Consider the following 16330-nt stretch of genomic DNA (forward strand, 5'->3'; position numbering starts at 1 on the left):
TCACACAGCTACTAAGTGTCTGAGGCTGGATTTAAATTCAGGTCTTCCTGATTCCAAGTCTGGTGCTCTATTCACTATGCTACCCAGATGCCCTTAAAACTGCATCAAAACTTTTGGGACACCCTCAATATAATAATTACTTAGTAATAAATACTATTTATTTTATTTCATGCACTTTAAAAACATGACTTTGAGAACAGGGTCCTTAACACCCCAAAGCTTAACAACTTTCAATCTAATCTACCATCTTCATGTTATAGAAGAGAAAATGGAAGCTTTTAAGGGAATATTGTTTTCCCAGAGTCATATACTGAATTGGTGATAGAGCTACAACTAGAACCCAGGTGTGAAGTCATTGAGTCTAATGATTTTTCTTTTTCAGTCTTACTTTTCTTCACTACTCCTCTAAACAAAAGAGGTGGCAATAGTTTTAAGAAATTCTTTGTGTGTGGACATTGGTTTTGGAAAGCTGTCTTGAAATAGATTTGGAGAATAAAGCTCAAAGCAGAATGGAAAGCTGGTTCCAAAAAAGAAAAAGAAAAAAATGGAAAGCCAGAAAAGACAAAGGCCAGGAAGTATGAGAAACCATACAAAGGGACTATTAGGTCTTATTTACTGGGACAATGGCTCATCCTCATTGCCCTACAAATAATCAGATCTTCATTAATCTGCTTATTACTCAGTGAATCCTGGGAAGATGGCAGGGAATGGAAGATTTCCCAAGTGTGGCTTTTGTTTGCTATACCAAAAAATACAAGTAAAAAGCCCCCAAATTTAGAAGGTTCAATACCAAAAAGATGAGACAACTCTACACAAGGGAATTCTTATAGGGAAAAAAATCAACACAAACATGTCAATTCCCATCTCTCCAAGCACTGCTGACCTGGCCATCCCAGAGCCATTCCACTTACGATGCTTTGACCCATCATTGCTACTATGATTTTAGGTTCCTGCCTTTGAAATTAGCCTTTTCATTTTGGGAAGGTCTGAAGGAGTTCCTACTTCCAGGTGAGGTGGGGAGGCCTAGTAAGCTTCCTCTGGTACTTCCAAGAGGACATCCTACTAGCAGGGTTGAGGCTTTTGAATTTGACCAGCCCCAAGTCTTGAGAAAAAGGCAATGGGGTGGTAGTGGATGAATACAGAACCTGAGAAAGCAGAAGAGGGAGGAGACCAGAAACACTGGTGATCAAAAGTAACTAATATAGTAAAGGAGGTTAAAAAGGTAGCCAAAGGTCAGAGAGAAACTCAAGTGAAAAAAAACTCAAGTGCAAATTTTCTTATACAATTTCATCTTATTATTTTCAAATTAAGTAGCATCTCTACTCCACTTCCTACCCCCCCATTCCTCTGATCAGTTAAACAAAAAAGAAACCAAAAACACACAACCAAAATACAAAATCAGTGAAGTAAATTTCCTCAGTGTCCATATCCAAATATCGAAGGGCAAAATTTTCTCAGAGCACATCTTTTCAGGCTACATCTCAACTAAGAAAACCATGTATTAATATTATATATGCTTCACTAAATTTTTATCTATTTTGTTAAATGCTTTTCAATTATATTTTAATCTAGTTAAGGCTATACTGGGCAACATATTTGACACCTGTAAAATATAATTGCATAAAAGAATGGAACTGGTAAAAGTAGAGGGTTGGCTCCATTTTATCAGTCATTTTGAATAACCCTGTAATAGTGTTTCACTTGGCTACTCCTGACCTCTGAAGGCAAACAGACCTTGTTCAACTTTGGGTGAAGAATCAGAAAGAAGGGGGAACTGGCAACAAGAGCTGGAGAAGGAACTAATTAGGGCTGGGACTTCTAAATGGAAGGGAATGATGACAAGCACATTTTTTAGGAGACCTTCAGAAAAATCAGCAGATTAATTGATTAAGACAGCCAAAAAGCTGAGCAAAGGGAATAAAGATATATTTGAAGAAAAAATACATCTCAGGAACAATTGTTTTTAACAAAAGAAACTAAAGTTAACACAATAAATTCTGCAAGGCCCCTGGTAAAATATCAATTGAGCATCTCTAAGAACCTCCAGAATAGTTGGGAAGAGCAAAGAAATAAAATATTAAAGAAATAAGTCCAAAGATGAACTGGAAGCCAGTATCAGTATACTCTAGTCACTAAGACTAGAGTCTTAGTGGGACTCCCAGTGAAGGGGTGGACATAGTGGAATTGGCCAAGGCTGATGAGGCCGAACTGCAGCATCTGGTGTTGGCAGAACGGCAGAAGGTGCAGTTCACTGCACTGCACCACTTCATGGATTTGTACCAGGATAAAAGTGTTGAAAAACCTGGAAACCGTCTAAGATTATTGAACTGAAAATTGCCTTGCCAGTTCTGTAGACTGGTTCATTGATACCTCTCTTGTCATCACAAGTCAATTTGCTCTGATTATGCAGAAAGGGAGACAGTAGGCTAACCCTTTCACCTTCTCTTAAGTGGAGAAATGAATGGAAGAACCAAAAGATCTGTAACTGGACAGTTTATACCCTGGCAGAGGTCTTTGTGAAAGGATGAAGATCTATGATTAGGTCATCTTTGGGCTGGCCAAACCTGTAGTATTTAAAAAATAACAAGAAATGTTCAAAAAGTGAAATTTCTTTATTTGGAATTTTGGAATTCCAGATTATATTACATCATTTATTTGATAAATATGACTCCCTGTCCCCCCAAAAGGAAATAAGTCTAGAAGGAAGAAATCACCAAGTCTAACTGGAGACTAGAGAAGATATTTGACAAGATAGGCCATGCATCTTTATGGTATGTCACCTGGGAGAGAAGGTGGTGATGTATTTGGGAAGGTATGATATAGACAGGACAGAACACAGAAAAGTTAGGGTTACCATCAGAACAAATCAAAAGGGAAAAGCAAGAAAGGACAAGACAAAAAAAGAGAACTGAACCTCTAAGATTATCATGATGTCCTCCTTCAAAAATTATTCCTAGGAGCAGAGACTAGAGAATCCTCAAAGATGGAAATTATAAGAAAGGGACTAGAGCAAAAAATAATACTTTTTGGAAAGCATTATTAATAATATTACTGAAATAGAAGAATGGATGGAAAGGGAGGCTTAAGCACTTGAATGTTTATCTGAGGTGAGAGGGAGAGGGAGAGGGAGAGGGAGAGGGAGAGGGAGAGGGAAAGAGAGAGAGAGAGAGAGAGAGAGAGAGAGAGAGAGAGAGAGAAAATGATAATGTATGTACGACCAGGGTTTTGGGAGGGAGAAGGGGCTAGAGTGGGAAGGAAGATGAGATTAGTATTAAATTTGAAGAAACAAATGGTAGAACCTAAGTGGTGATTTGCAAGAGGAAGTAAATTTATCTTTAAATCTATATTCACCTAAATAGCTGATAGAAGTTAATACAAAAACATTTATAAACTTAAACGTGAGCAGAAATCAAGCAATTATCAGAAATTACTGATAATGTCGACACAACTGAGAACTCAAAGGAAACTGATGAGGACCAACAAAAATATAAAAATACCTGGAATTAACAAAACAACTAAGAGATCTTAACTCATCTCTGAAAAAGAACTTGACAAACCATAAATTAATGGTCAAAAGAGGGAAAAAAAAACTCAGGTCAGGCAAATTTACAAGTGAATTCTTTATAATATTGAGAGTAACAGATGCACATGCCACAAAAATTATTATCAAAACAGACAGAAAGCACACTGACAAATGCCTTTATTAGACAATTATAGTTCATATATCCAAACAGGAGGGAAACAAAGCAAAGAAAGAGAACTATAAATCAATCTCACCACTGAATATTGATGCAAAATAAGTAAAATCCTTCAAAGACTACAGAAACACATACAGAAAATAATCCAGTGATCAAGTTGGAGTTATACCAGGGTTGTAAGAAAGGTGCAAAACAGGGTGGCTAGGTGGCGTAGTGGATAAAGCACTGGCCCTGGAGTCAGGAGTACCTGGGTTCAAATCCAGTCTCAGACACTTGATAATGACCTAGCTGTGTGGCCTTGGGCAAGCCACTTAACCACATTTGCCTTGCAAAAAACCTAAAAAAAAAAAAAAAAAAAAAAAAAAAAAGAATGGTGCAACACCAAGAAAACAATAATGATAGTTAATCACACAAACAACCAAGATAATAAAAACCAAATGCTTACTTCAGTAGATACAGAAAAGTGACAAAAATCAGCAATCATTTAAGTAAAAAATTCTAAAATATATGGGCACAGAAGGGTTCTTCTTTTATGTGATCAAAAGCATGTATCTAAAAAACAAGACCTAGATTTGTCAAAATCATGCAGCACATCAAAATCAAGTACTAGAATTTTCAAAATCATGTAATGTATTAAAAACCAAGTGCTAAAGGGCAGCAAGGTGGCACAGTGGATAAAGCAAAGGCCTTGGAGTCAGGAGTACCTGGGTTCAAATCCGGTCTCAGACACTTAATATTTACCTAGCTGTGTGGCCTTGGGCAAGCCACTTAACCCCATTGCCTTGCAAAAATCTAAAAAAAAACAAACCAAGTGCTGGAATTGTAATGGAGAAAGACTAGATTCTTAACCATTATGTATGAAGAAGTAAAACAAAGATGCTTTCTCATCCTATTATTATTATTTGACATAGTTATTCAAATGCCCTTTTTAAGCAATAAGAGGAAAAAAAGAGAGAATACAATTATCTCTATTTGTAATCAACATAGTGGAGTAATTAGAAAAGGCCAGAAAACCAGTGAAGAAACTGAAATGATTAATAGCAAGGAAGCAGAATTCAAAGTAAATGGATAAATCACTAGTATGTCTGTATATTAAAAAAATTAGGAAGAAATGATAAGAGCCATTCTATTCAAACAATTACAAAATATATTAAATATTTGAATTAATTTACTATCATCCACCCACAAGATTTATATAAATACAACTATAAAACACTCTTGACAGAAATATGAGGTGAATTAAATAATCGGAGAGATTTCAGGGTTCATGCTTGGGCCATACCAACATAATAAAAATGACAACACTACCCAAACTCATTTACCAATGAAATTATCAAGGCTATATTTTTTAGAACTAGATACAAATAACAGAATTCATTTGGAAGAAAAGAAAGTCCACCATCTGAAGAAAAAATTGTGATTGGAAGGGGGTATAATACTATCAAATGTCACTTTATATGATGAATCAGTGATCATTAAACCTACTAGTTAAAAACCGGTAAAGTAGATCAGCGGAACAGACTAGATAAACAAGAAACAGAGGTAACAAAAATCAATAATCCAGTGGGGTTTTTTTCATGTTTGTTTGATAACCCACAAGCACAAATTAATGGAGGGAAGATTCCCTATATGATAACAACTACGAGGAAAACTGTAAAGCAAATTGGCAGAAAATGGAATTAAACCAACTTTTTATACTGTATATTCTGCAATAAATTAAAAGTAATCATAGAAGTGACAACTTATGTCAGACCATTAAAAGAACAGAAAAGAATGAAATCAGGTACCTTTTAGTACTATGGTTAGGGAAAGAATTTCTAACTAAAAAAGGATAGAAGAGATAAAAAGGATAAAGCAGAAAACTTCAGTTGCATAAAACATTCAGCATGACATCAAAGGCAAAGAAAAACAGAGCAGCAAAGAGTTCCTTCTATTTTGCACTTGTTGGTTTAGGAAGCCTAGACTATCTCTAAGTAGCTGTCAATTCATCTGTAAAATGAAAGGGTTTGGATTAATAATTGCTAAGGTCTTTTCCAGATAATAAGATTCTGGTTTCCTTTAAAATATAAAAAAACAATCAAACAAAAATCCTCAAACAAATTCAAAACAATGCCAAGGCCATAGAAATCAAAAGAGATAAAAACAATGAAAAATATAAAGCAATTTTTTTCTCTAAATTTTGGGCCATTACTTTTGAAAGCCCCAAGACTGTATAAAATATCTCATTCACAAAGAATCAATTAGTAATTTTTGTTTCAAAGACTGAATACAAAACATTATATGGTGTTTTCATATGTTGTGAAGAGTTGTTTACCCAAAATCTTAAAGACTGAAATGATCTTTCCAAATTGAGAACAAAATTAAAACACAGTGTTCTAAGTGTAATGCTATAATTTACTGAAAGGTAAAAAAGGAAGTAATTGTTTTGACATACAAATTAGGAGAAAGAACAAGCATATTTTCTTCTTTTGGAAAAACAAAAATGAACAATAAGAATTTCTTTTTGACCCAAGAATACAAGATCAGATCTAAGACTTGCTAACTGGGAATAGTACCCTCTTGGTGGAGGGAATACTAAAATTCTTTGGGGTAACTTAAAAAAAGACTACTACCTATAACTATCATGAGTTGACTAAGGAATGGATGCCAGAAAAGAGTGATTAAATTGTACTTACTTCAATGACAGAGAATAGTCGTGCTTGCTCGTCTGGCTATTTCTTACAAGGTAGCTACACTCCTTACACAACCGGAGGAGATTTTCGGCATCTGTTCTGCTGATTGCTCCATGATACCATCTTTAAAAAAAAAGGCAGAAAGTATATTTAATTAAGCACATAGTAGAAATACAATTGAAAAAATAAATAATTTATTTTCTGAATCGGATAATCTCAAAAGATGGACACTAAGAGATTCTCTTTTGCTATGAGGTGACAGCTGTGAAGCTATTATTTGGGGCTCATTACACAAAGCATTAATCAGTTGGAATGGGATTACAGCAAACTGTTAACGTGTTGTTGCCAAACAAATGTGGTATTAATTGTATAGCTGGGAATAGCACTATTATTTATTTTTGTGGGATCAATAATACAAAAGGCCCTATAGATAATGCAGGAGAGAAAATGACATCAGTCAGTATAGAGGTGGGGAATGTGTTTCTGTTGAAAGCTGAGGTGTATGATGAAAACAGGTTGGATTTGAAGTCTGATGGCCTGGCTTTGAATTCTGCTGATTACTACTAATAGAAAAGAAAGCACTTCATAGAACTTTGGACTACAGTTTCCTCAAGAGTAAAAGCAGGGGTTTGAACTAGAGGACCTCTTCCATCTCTAAATTCTAGAACAATCACAGGGGGAAAAAAACTCAATAGAAGGTGGCATTCTTTTTTCTACCTTTTGAAGAAAAAAATATAAAATGTGTCAGCCATTTACTGTTACAATGCTTATTTTTTCTTCCAAATTTTATTTTGCTTTATAAAATAAATAAGCATTTATTTTCTCTGGCCCACTCTCCCCACTTTGAAAAATAAAAAAAAAGGAAAATAAATGCAGTCACATTTAAGTATAAGGACATGAAATAAATAAAAAAATACTTAAGTGCTAGTATTACACCTAACTAGTTAAGGACAAGAGACAAGAAGAGAAAGCAGGAGAGAGATTGAAACACTAAAATAAAGGGAGAGAAAGAATCAGGAACAGATAGATTAGTAGCCCTTATTTTTCTATCATACCTTCTCTTAGAATAAGCTCATTACCTGAAATCTCATCATCATTCAAATTGACTCAACTTTTGTTGCCTTAATTCTTGAGAATTATCTATTTATATCCTTTCAGCACTTAATGAAGAATCATTCTTCTATATTTTGGATATATTTTATTTGTGACAATACCTTTCAATATTATATATCAATAGACTAAAAAATTAATTAAAAGATTGTTAATTTTATCTCTTACAGTTTTTTCCCCTAGCACTTGTATATTCAAGAACTGTTCCCCACTCAGAATTTTAAATGGCATCTTATTCCTTGCTCCTGTATTTTTTTTTTAATGATTTGACCTTTTTAAATCTAATTTAGCCATTGCTTCTGTGGAGCTTGTGGCACGTGGTATTAGTTGCTTGACCAAAACTAATTTCTATTAGACTATTTTCCTGTTTTTCCAATTGTTTTGTTGAATAGTTTGTCTAGATTTATCTCATTAGTTGGGATCCTTGGATTTGTAGAACATTAGTTTATTATACTCATTTGCTTCTGAACTTGTATACCTAATCTATCCTAATGAACAATTTTTCTATTTTTCTCAACAAGAAATAGTTTTTACTATTACTGTTTTGTACATACATGTGTGCATGTGTATATAGTTTTAGCCCTGGCTCTGCTTCTAGCTAGCTATGTGACTTTAGGTAAAACACACACAACTCAATACCAAATACATATAAGAAAGAGAGAGAGAGAAACATTAGTTGAGAAGAAGCTGAGAGAATCAAAAGCAATGTACTGTCCAAGGTACCATAAGAATTCTGTTGAAAGTTCAAGCTGGGGTAGTATTAGGAGATGGAAACAGAACACTTTTCAGGTGGCTGAGCAAACATAAACAACCTAGAAATAAGAAAATAAGAATAAAGAATTTCCAAGCAAAGCATGAAGACTTTGGATAAATAAAAAACTAGATCCACATGGCTGGTCAAGTATATACAAACACAGAGAAACCAGAAAAAATTTGACAAGGCTGAGCATTGTCATCTCTTTTCTCATCAACATCTATTTACACATTTATATCTTCATAACATACTCATGATCATAATCAACTAATGAAAACTCAAGAAACTGGTGTGAAAGCATATTGAAGACAATTTAAAAGAAGGAATGGCATGAGCTAATGAAACTATTAAACAACTGTTATTTAAAACTTGTTTATTTCTGTCTGTTATGAGTTTAAAAAGTTCAGAAAAAAATGATAATTCTCCAAGAATCTAAGGTTTATAAATACTACAGAAACATTAGAGATGGGTTAATGAATTGCTCTTAAGTCAATCAGGGTTTTCCCAATTGTTAGTCTGAAGCTCTTACATCACAGTACTTTTGAACATGGGCAACCTGTATCATGATGATAAAAGGTTTTAGCCCTGGCTCTGCTTTTAGCTAGCTATGTGACCTTGGGCAAGACATGTAGCATTATCATATTTACAGGAACCACTAGATGGCATGATAGAAGTTCCTGGACTGGAGTCAGGAAGACTCTTCTTTTTAAGTTCAAATTTGGTCTCAGACACTTCTTAGCTGTGTGGACCTGGGCAAGTCACTTAAATTAACCATGTTTTCCTCATCAATCATCTTGCAGTCAAATAGAAACAAGGAGGAAATGGCAAACCATTTCAGTAATTTTGCAAAGAAAATACCCAAATGGGTTGGACATGGTAATTAATGACTGAATAATAAAATAATGTTTGCAAAGTGCTTTATGTATATTATTTCATTTTATCCTTACAACAATGATGGAAGGGAGAAGCTATTATTACAGAATAAAAACTGTGGCAAACAAATGTTAAGTGACTGGCTCAATTAGTATGTATCTGAGGCAGGATTTGAACTCAAGTCTTTCTGATCCCATGTCCAGGGCTCTATTCACTGTGCTACCTGGTTGGATGATTTATAAAATCAAAGGCTCATAGATCTAGAGTTGGAAATGATTTCAGAAGTCATATAACTCAACCCTTTCATTGTACAGATGAGGAAACTGAGGCCCAGCTAGGTTAAGTGACTTGCCTGAGATCATGTAGGGCACTCTAAACCTATGTCTTCTAGCTTCAGTGCTTTCCCTCCATACTATGTAATTCTATTCTTTTTTTTTTTTTGGCAAGGCAATTGAAGTTAAGTCACTTGCCCAAGATCACTCAGTAAGTGTCTTGAGACTGGATTTGAACTCAAGCCTTCCTGAATCCAGGGTTAGTGCTCTAAGCTTTTAGATTACTTGCCCTGAGAAATAATGACAATAAAAACCTATTAAAAACTAGATAGAATTGTGATTATGGGGAAGACATCTGAATTGGAAATTGAAGGGATGCCCATCAATTGGGGAAATGGCTAAACAAGCTGGGGCATATGAATACAATGAAATACTATTATTGTTCTTTAAGAAGTGATGAGCAGGATGCAAAAAAAAGCCTGGAAAGATTTACACGAACTGAAGCACAGTCAATTAAGCAGAACCAGGAATTTGTTGTCTTTACATCTCTCAGACAATTGTGTGATTGTAAAGATGCAATTTGCTATAGAATATAATTTCCATGTTTGTAAAGATTTTGTGACATGGAAAAGTAGACTTGGGGGCTGGTAACGATGGCTGCCTTTTGGTAGGTTCTAATAAGGTCTGATTTTTTCCAAGTACTTTGTATTGTACCCTCTTTAAGGTAGGTTGAGAATCCACCCAGGCTATCTACAGAATGGAACGCTGCTGTGTGTGTGTGTGTGTGTGTGTGTGTGTGTGTATACTTGGTCCAGTCCAGCTGGTTTTCCCATCTTTGTTTCCAATGCTATTTCTATTTCCTCATGGAGCACAATGGGGAGCTTAATACTAAGAGTGTGTATGTCTGGCAACTTCATTGTCAATAAGGAAGGAAAGTGCTTGTTAAAGACATTTTTAACAGATATTTTTCATTTTCTGTCTGTTCGTTGTTTTCTAGTTTCATCTTTAAATATGCTTCAGATGATTTGGTTCAATTGCATATCTTGCCAAGTTTTCTATAAACTTGTTTCTCTTCACTGCTTTTCAGTTTTATGAGGTGATGTAAGATTTTACAAACAAGTTTATATTCTAGAATGGTGCTGCCCTTGGCTGCCATATCTGCTTGGCAAGGAGCTTAAATGTTTGTTGGCACAAGCATCAGATTTTTCAATATCTTGCTCCAAATTTTATTACTAATATTCAAATATAGGTAATTACTAATGACAGTTGAAGTCATAGATCTGGAACTGGAGGGGATTCAGAGGTCATCTAGTCAAGCCTGTTATTTTTTAGATGAAGATTCAAGGCCCAGGGAACTAAAGCCAGTTGTTTATGGCCACAAAGTTAGTAATCTCCAAAGGGCAAGATTTAAATCCTCTAAAAAGTTTGAGGGGTCCCTTGACTCTCAATCAATACTTAAAGAAATTAATTCAGACTACTCATTAGAAAGGCACATACTGAAGCTGAAGTTGAAAAACTTTGGTAACATAATGAGAAAATGGAGCTCACTGATAAAATCCTGATGCTGAGGAGATTGAAGGCAAAAGGAAAAGATCGCAGATGATGATATAGAGAGTATCATGAAACCAACAAACATGAGCTTGGATAGACTGGAATATATTTTACCATATAAAACCATCCCCAATTTTAAGTGGAGCCTAAGAGGAACTAACTACCTTTGGGGGAGCATGTTTTGTAGATAAGATTCTATTAAATATGTGGCATAGTTGGGGAAAAGTCCACTGGATTTAAGGCTTTATAGATTAAATTTTAAATTTAAATATGTGGTATAGCAAAAGGTTTACTAGGTTTAAAATTAGGAGGATTAGGTTCAAATCTTATCTTAGTCATTTATAGCCTTTGTTACTTGGGTCTCTTGGCTTCAATTTCCTCACTTTTTATTTTGGTAGTTTTTTTGCAAGGCAATGGAGTTAAGTGACTTGTCCAAGGTCACACAGCTAGGTAATTAAGTGTATGAGATTGGATTTGAACTCAGCCACCTAGCTACCCTGACTTTAACTTATTCTTGAAGAAGTCAGGTGAATCAAGAAATAGAAGTTGAAGGGGGAAAATGCAGAAAGAGGACAATTGTGAGGTCAAATTTGCACTCAAGTCCTCCTGATTCCAGGGTTTATGTTCTAACCACTGTATCACCTGGCTGCTCCCTGTTTCCTAGATGAGATGATCTCTAGGGCCCTTTCTACCTCTAAATCTCATGATACTAAGTAATGGCAAATATCACTTGGTGATAAAGGGAGAGAATAAGGAAACATTTAAGTCTCTAAACAATAATAACTATTAGAAGAGGGGGAAGAATTTCCAGGTCTGGACTTTGGGAATTTAAGATGAGTAGCCTTCCTCAATGAGTGCAGTCATAGAAAGTAAGGGCAATGGCTTGATTTCAGTTGTTAAGGAAGACCTATTTGGTTGATCTCCTAAATATAACTTATAGGAACCATTGTTTACTACATATTTTCAAAAGCCTTCCCTCCTTCTCTCTGCTTACCAACCCTTTACCAATCCTACCAGGCTGAAGTCCTTTAATTCACTCAATGAATGTATAGGAGTTAAGGGATGAGGTCCTGCCAAAGCCATTTCCTCTATCTGAAGCCTTCTCCAACTTCATTCCATTGAAGAGATAATAGATGCTCATAAAAATAGATGAAAAATAAGGTATGGAGAAAGGGGAACCCCTCAAAGCCTCACAAAAAAGATGGTATTTGGACTAATCTTTGAAGGAAACCAGGTATTCTAAGAGGTAGAGATGAGGAGGTGGTACATTCCTAGAAATGAGGCTGTAAAGTTTAGGGAAAATAATAGCAAGGTAGTGAGCAGCAGATGGATATCACATGTGGGAAGCAGTAACAAGGCCAGTTTAGTTAGATCAGAGGATGCAAGAAGGGGGAGTAATGTATAATATGTCTAAAAAACCCAAGAAGGGATTTACATACCAATAGTATGTCTGAGCTGAGAGGTAATAGGGAGGTACAAAGATTCACTAAGGAGAGGAATGACATGACCAAATCTGAAATATAGGAATATCATATCATATATTTGAGGTACCTACATCACAAGGCTGTAGGGAGTCTTATATAAATGTGACTTGTTACAATTATAAAGAGGATATGTGTGTGTGTGTGTGTGTGTGTGTGTGTGTGTGTGTGTGTGTGTGTGTGTGTATGCTTGCTCTTGTGATTTTATCTTTCTTTTCTATCTCCTATAGGGCTGGGCACACAGTAAATGCTCAACAAGGATATATTGATTGATTACTGGCTTTTTCTGACCTGTATCTGATTCATATTGCAGTATTACTCTAGCAACCTTTTAATTGAACACAGAAATCCAGAGCTGGGCTTTCTTTTTTTCTTTAACAAAAGAGGGACTGTCTTTAGTTAGGAAGCTCAAGTCACAGTTCTTTGCTCTCACCTGTTTACAATTTTCTAAAGGTTTTTTATTTATTTCCAAACAGAGGTTGAAATTGGATTTATTTTAAAAGTTAAAAAAAAAAGATGTACAAAAACTCTGTGCATCTGGATTGTTTTTAATTTAATTATGATTGGAGAAGAAAATGATGGTGAAAAGGTAACAAAGTCATTTCAAACAAAAGAAAAAGAGCCACACATTCTCTGAAATAAGGTGACTGAAATGTCTGTTCTTTGTATTATTGATTTAGTATTGGAAAGGGCTTTAAGAGATCAACTAAGCCTCTATTCAGTAATTTTTCAGGCATGTCTGCCTCTTTGTGAACCCATTTGGTGTTTTCTTGTCAAAGATACTAGAGTGCTTTGCTATTTCCTTCTCCAGCTCCTTTTACAGAGAGGAAAGTGAAGAAACCAGGGTTAAGTGATTTGCCCAGGGGTCAACACAGCTAGTAAATGTTTGAGGTCATATTTGAACTCAGGTTTTCCTGATTCCAGTAGCTATTATCAAACTTAAATTTTAAAAATAGTAATTTGCATGTCAGTAAAATGTTATTAGAACGTTAAGATAAAAGTGTTAATGCCCCTAGACAAGCACTATTAAGTGCTTTCAATATATTAGACATTTGCTAAGTCCTAGGAATTCAAAGAGAGTTAAAAAAAAAGTACCTTTGGTGAGTTATCTCAGTTAAACAGTAGGTCACACATCTGCAAGAATATAGCAACATGTTTAGGGCAGCTAGGTGGAGCAGTGGGTAAAGTGCTCTGGGTGGTCTGGGAGATTCTTCTTCCTGAGTTCAAATATGATCTCAGATACTTACAAGTTGTGTGACCCTGGACCAGTCACTTATTCCTATTTACCTTAGCTTTCTCATCTGTAAAATGAGCTGGAAAAGGAAATGGCAAACAACTCTAGCATCTTTGCCAATGAAAAAAAAAACTCTAAGAGGTCACAAGGAGTTGGACATAACTAAAAACAAATGGACAACAACTGACATGTTCACCAAAACTTTATAGGATCACAGGGGGTTAAAGCTGGAAGATTTCTTAGGGACTACAATCTTTTGGTAGATTGTAGATGAGGAGCCTTTAAGGGAATTGTCTAGAGTAGAATGATTTTAGAGCTAGAATCTAGGTTTCCTGGCTGACATTTCAGTTTTTTTTTTTTAATGAGTTGATTCCTTTTCTTTTTACCTCAGGGATTCCAGGAAATATACCCCTCCTCCCCACACACAATGAACCCTCTTGTATAATCAAGAAAAACAGTTAAGTAATTGATTGATAAGTATTTATTAAGCAATTACCATGTGCCAGGTACTCCACCTTTCTTACTATTGGTCTAAGATGGTGATCTAGGAATTTTTTAGATGTGACTTTAGTGGTGGTGGTGGCAGCGGCAGGGAGGTGGGGAGGCCTGTTTAGGACTGAAGTGGAATATAAGATTAGGACATCTGAAAAGAATTAGAATTCGCTATTTGTTACCTCCTTTTTTCTTGTAATAAAGAGATTAACTAATGTTTCAGCACACTTCAATCCAATTCCATTTAATTCGACAAATATTAATGAAGCAACCTATTACATGCAAGCAATTATACAAGGCAACAGCACATAGGATTATTACATTTTCATCTGTATAAAATACTGTGAAGTATTTTATATAAATGTAAATTTAAGAGAACCAGAAATAATGCCAATAAATGGGTTAGTCATAATCCTTGAGGTCCAAAGAAGAGAGGAAACATCACAGGCAGAAATTAGGACATTGAGGATTTTAGCCCTGGTTCTGCATGAAACAGTTTACCTTCTGGGATTCCATTTTTTCTCTGTAAACTGAAGGAATAGGTGGATAATATGAACTCTTACCCTTTTCAATTCTGCTAGTCTAAGTTTATGAATGAAAATATTTAAAAGGGAAAGAATGTACAAATAAACATATTTTCAAAAAAGTAGATAGTAACTATTGTAATACTAACACTAACTTCACTAACAATGACATTTCTATCTTAAGAATGACATTTAAATTTGGCTCCACATTATCTGCAGTGGGGTTTGAATTCTATAATCTAGAATCCCTAAATCTACTAAAAGTTGCTAATGGAAATAGTTCCCCAAATAAAAAATTATTTCCTTGAAATTGGGTAAGATGCTTAAGGAACAACATTAAATATCTACTAGGGAGACAATTTTCACTGGCTTAAAAGTAATGATCTAAGGTTAGCAGTAACACATTCAAAGAACTAATGCTGGAAATAGATGCTTCATTTACAACTAGAGAATAACATGGGTGTCAGGTAAAACAGAGCCTGACATTTGGATATTTACATAGAAATAGATTAATTTAAAACAATACTAAAAATGCTATTTTAAAAATAAAGTGGAGTATGATATTTCTGGATCTTGCTTTGTTTGTTGATTAAAAAGTGCACAGTTTCTGTGCATAGGGAGCAGAAACAAGAAAAACCTGCTACCCAGTCTGTGTGGCTGTGATAAATGATTAACACAACACCTGCTGAGAAATCATCCTTGCTGCCTTAATGTATAGCTAAATCTAAGCTGTTAAATTGGCATCATGGAGACAGACACATTTCTGTTATTGTATATTCTAAAATAAAATTTAAGGGTGAATTGCACATTATAAAATCTGGGAAAATCTGAAATCTACCCATAAAAGAAGGTAGAAATACCTTTGCAATCAGAGGTGAGGCTCAGTTCTGCCTCACCTGCCGACCCCTCCCAACATGTCCCTGGCATGGCCCAATAATAAGTACCACAGGGGATTCTTTGATGGACTCATGATTTATCAACAGTGTGGCATCTAATGCAGTAGTATCTAATGCAATATAAGACCAAAATAATAGAATGTTTTATTTCTTCTTTTGATAGTGGAAGGAGAATTTTCATTAAAAAGAAAAGAGAATGGCACATAATACACATGTTACTCTTATGTTTCAGGATCTACTGCTTTCCTCTGACACCATCCTTTAGGAAATAATTTATACTTCAAATTGTATATGGTTAACTCCGAGACACAGTAATTGAGACTGACTTGATCACGTTAACACCAAAATACCATTCAGAAAAGATGCTTTAGAATGAAGAAGACTGGAATGGATCCAAGAATAACATCAGCTTATATTTAAGTTGTATTTAGGATTTTTCTGCTACTTATTCTTTCCAGATGACTATTGTCACTGTGGCAAACCAAATCCTTAGACTTCTCTCTTCTTGACATTTGTGCCACAACTTCCCAAACACCATCTTTGTTCATCTATCTGAATTCTCACCATTCCTCCAGATGCAGCCCAAGTCGACTCTTGTGTGGAGTGTTCTCTGAATACTGTGAACTTCTTGGTTTCACTCAATTTGGCTCTTGAAGTTTACTGTCTTGTGTAGTTGGTTAGTTATCTTTTGACTGAGTTTGTGACTTTTCTTACTTATTAGATTGCAAGCTCCCTGAAGACAGGACCCAAATCTAATTCATCTTTGAAGGGCC

At 35.2% G+C, this 16330-nt stretch overlaps 1 protein-coding gene across 1 annotated transcript in view; it reads right to left on the reverse strand.

Moving 5' to 3' along the window:
• Nucleotides 1-16330, reverse strand: part of SHB (SH2 domain containing adaptor protein B) — a 353413-nt gene that overhangs the window by 75618 nt on the left and 261465 nt on the right. Inside the window, exon 5 of the mRNA XM_074205859.1 lies at nt 6374-6493. Within this exon, the coding sequence (XP_074061960.1) occupies nt 6374-6493 (120 nt within the window). The remainder of the gene's footprint in view (nt 1-6373; nt 6494-16330) is intronic.

The sequence above is a fragment of the Macrotis lagotis genome, chromosome X (genome assembly GCF_037893015.1).
Source record: "Macrotis lagotis isolate mMagLag1 chromosome X, bilby.v1.9.chrom.fasta, whole genome shotgun sequence".
NCBI lineage: Eukaryota > Metazoa > Chordata > Mammalia > Peramelemorphia > Peramelidae > Macrotis > Macrotis lagotis.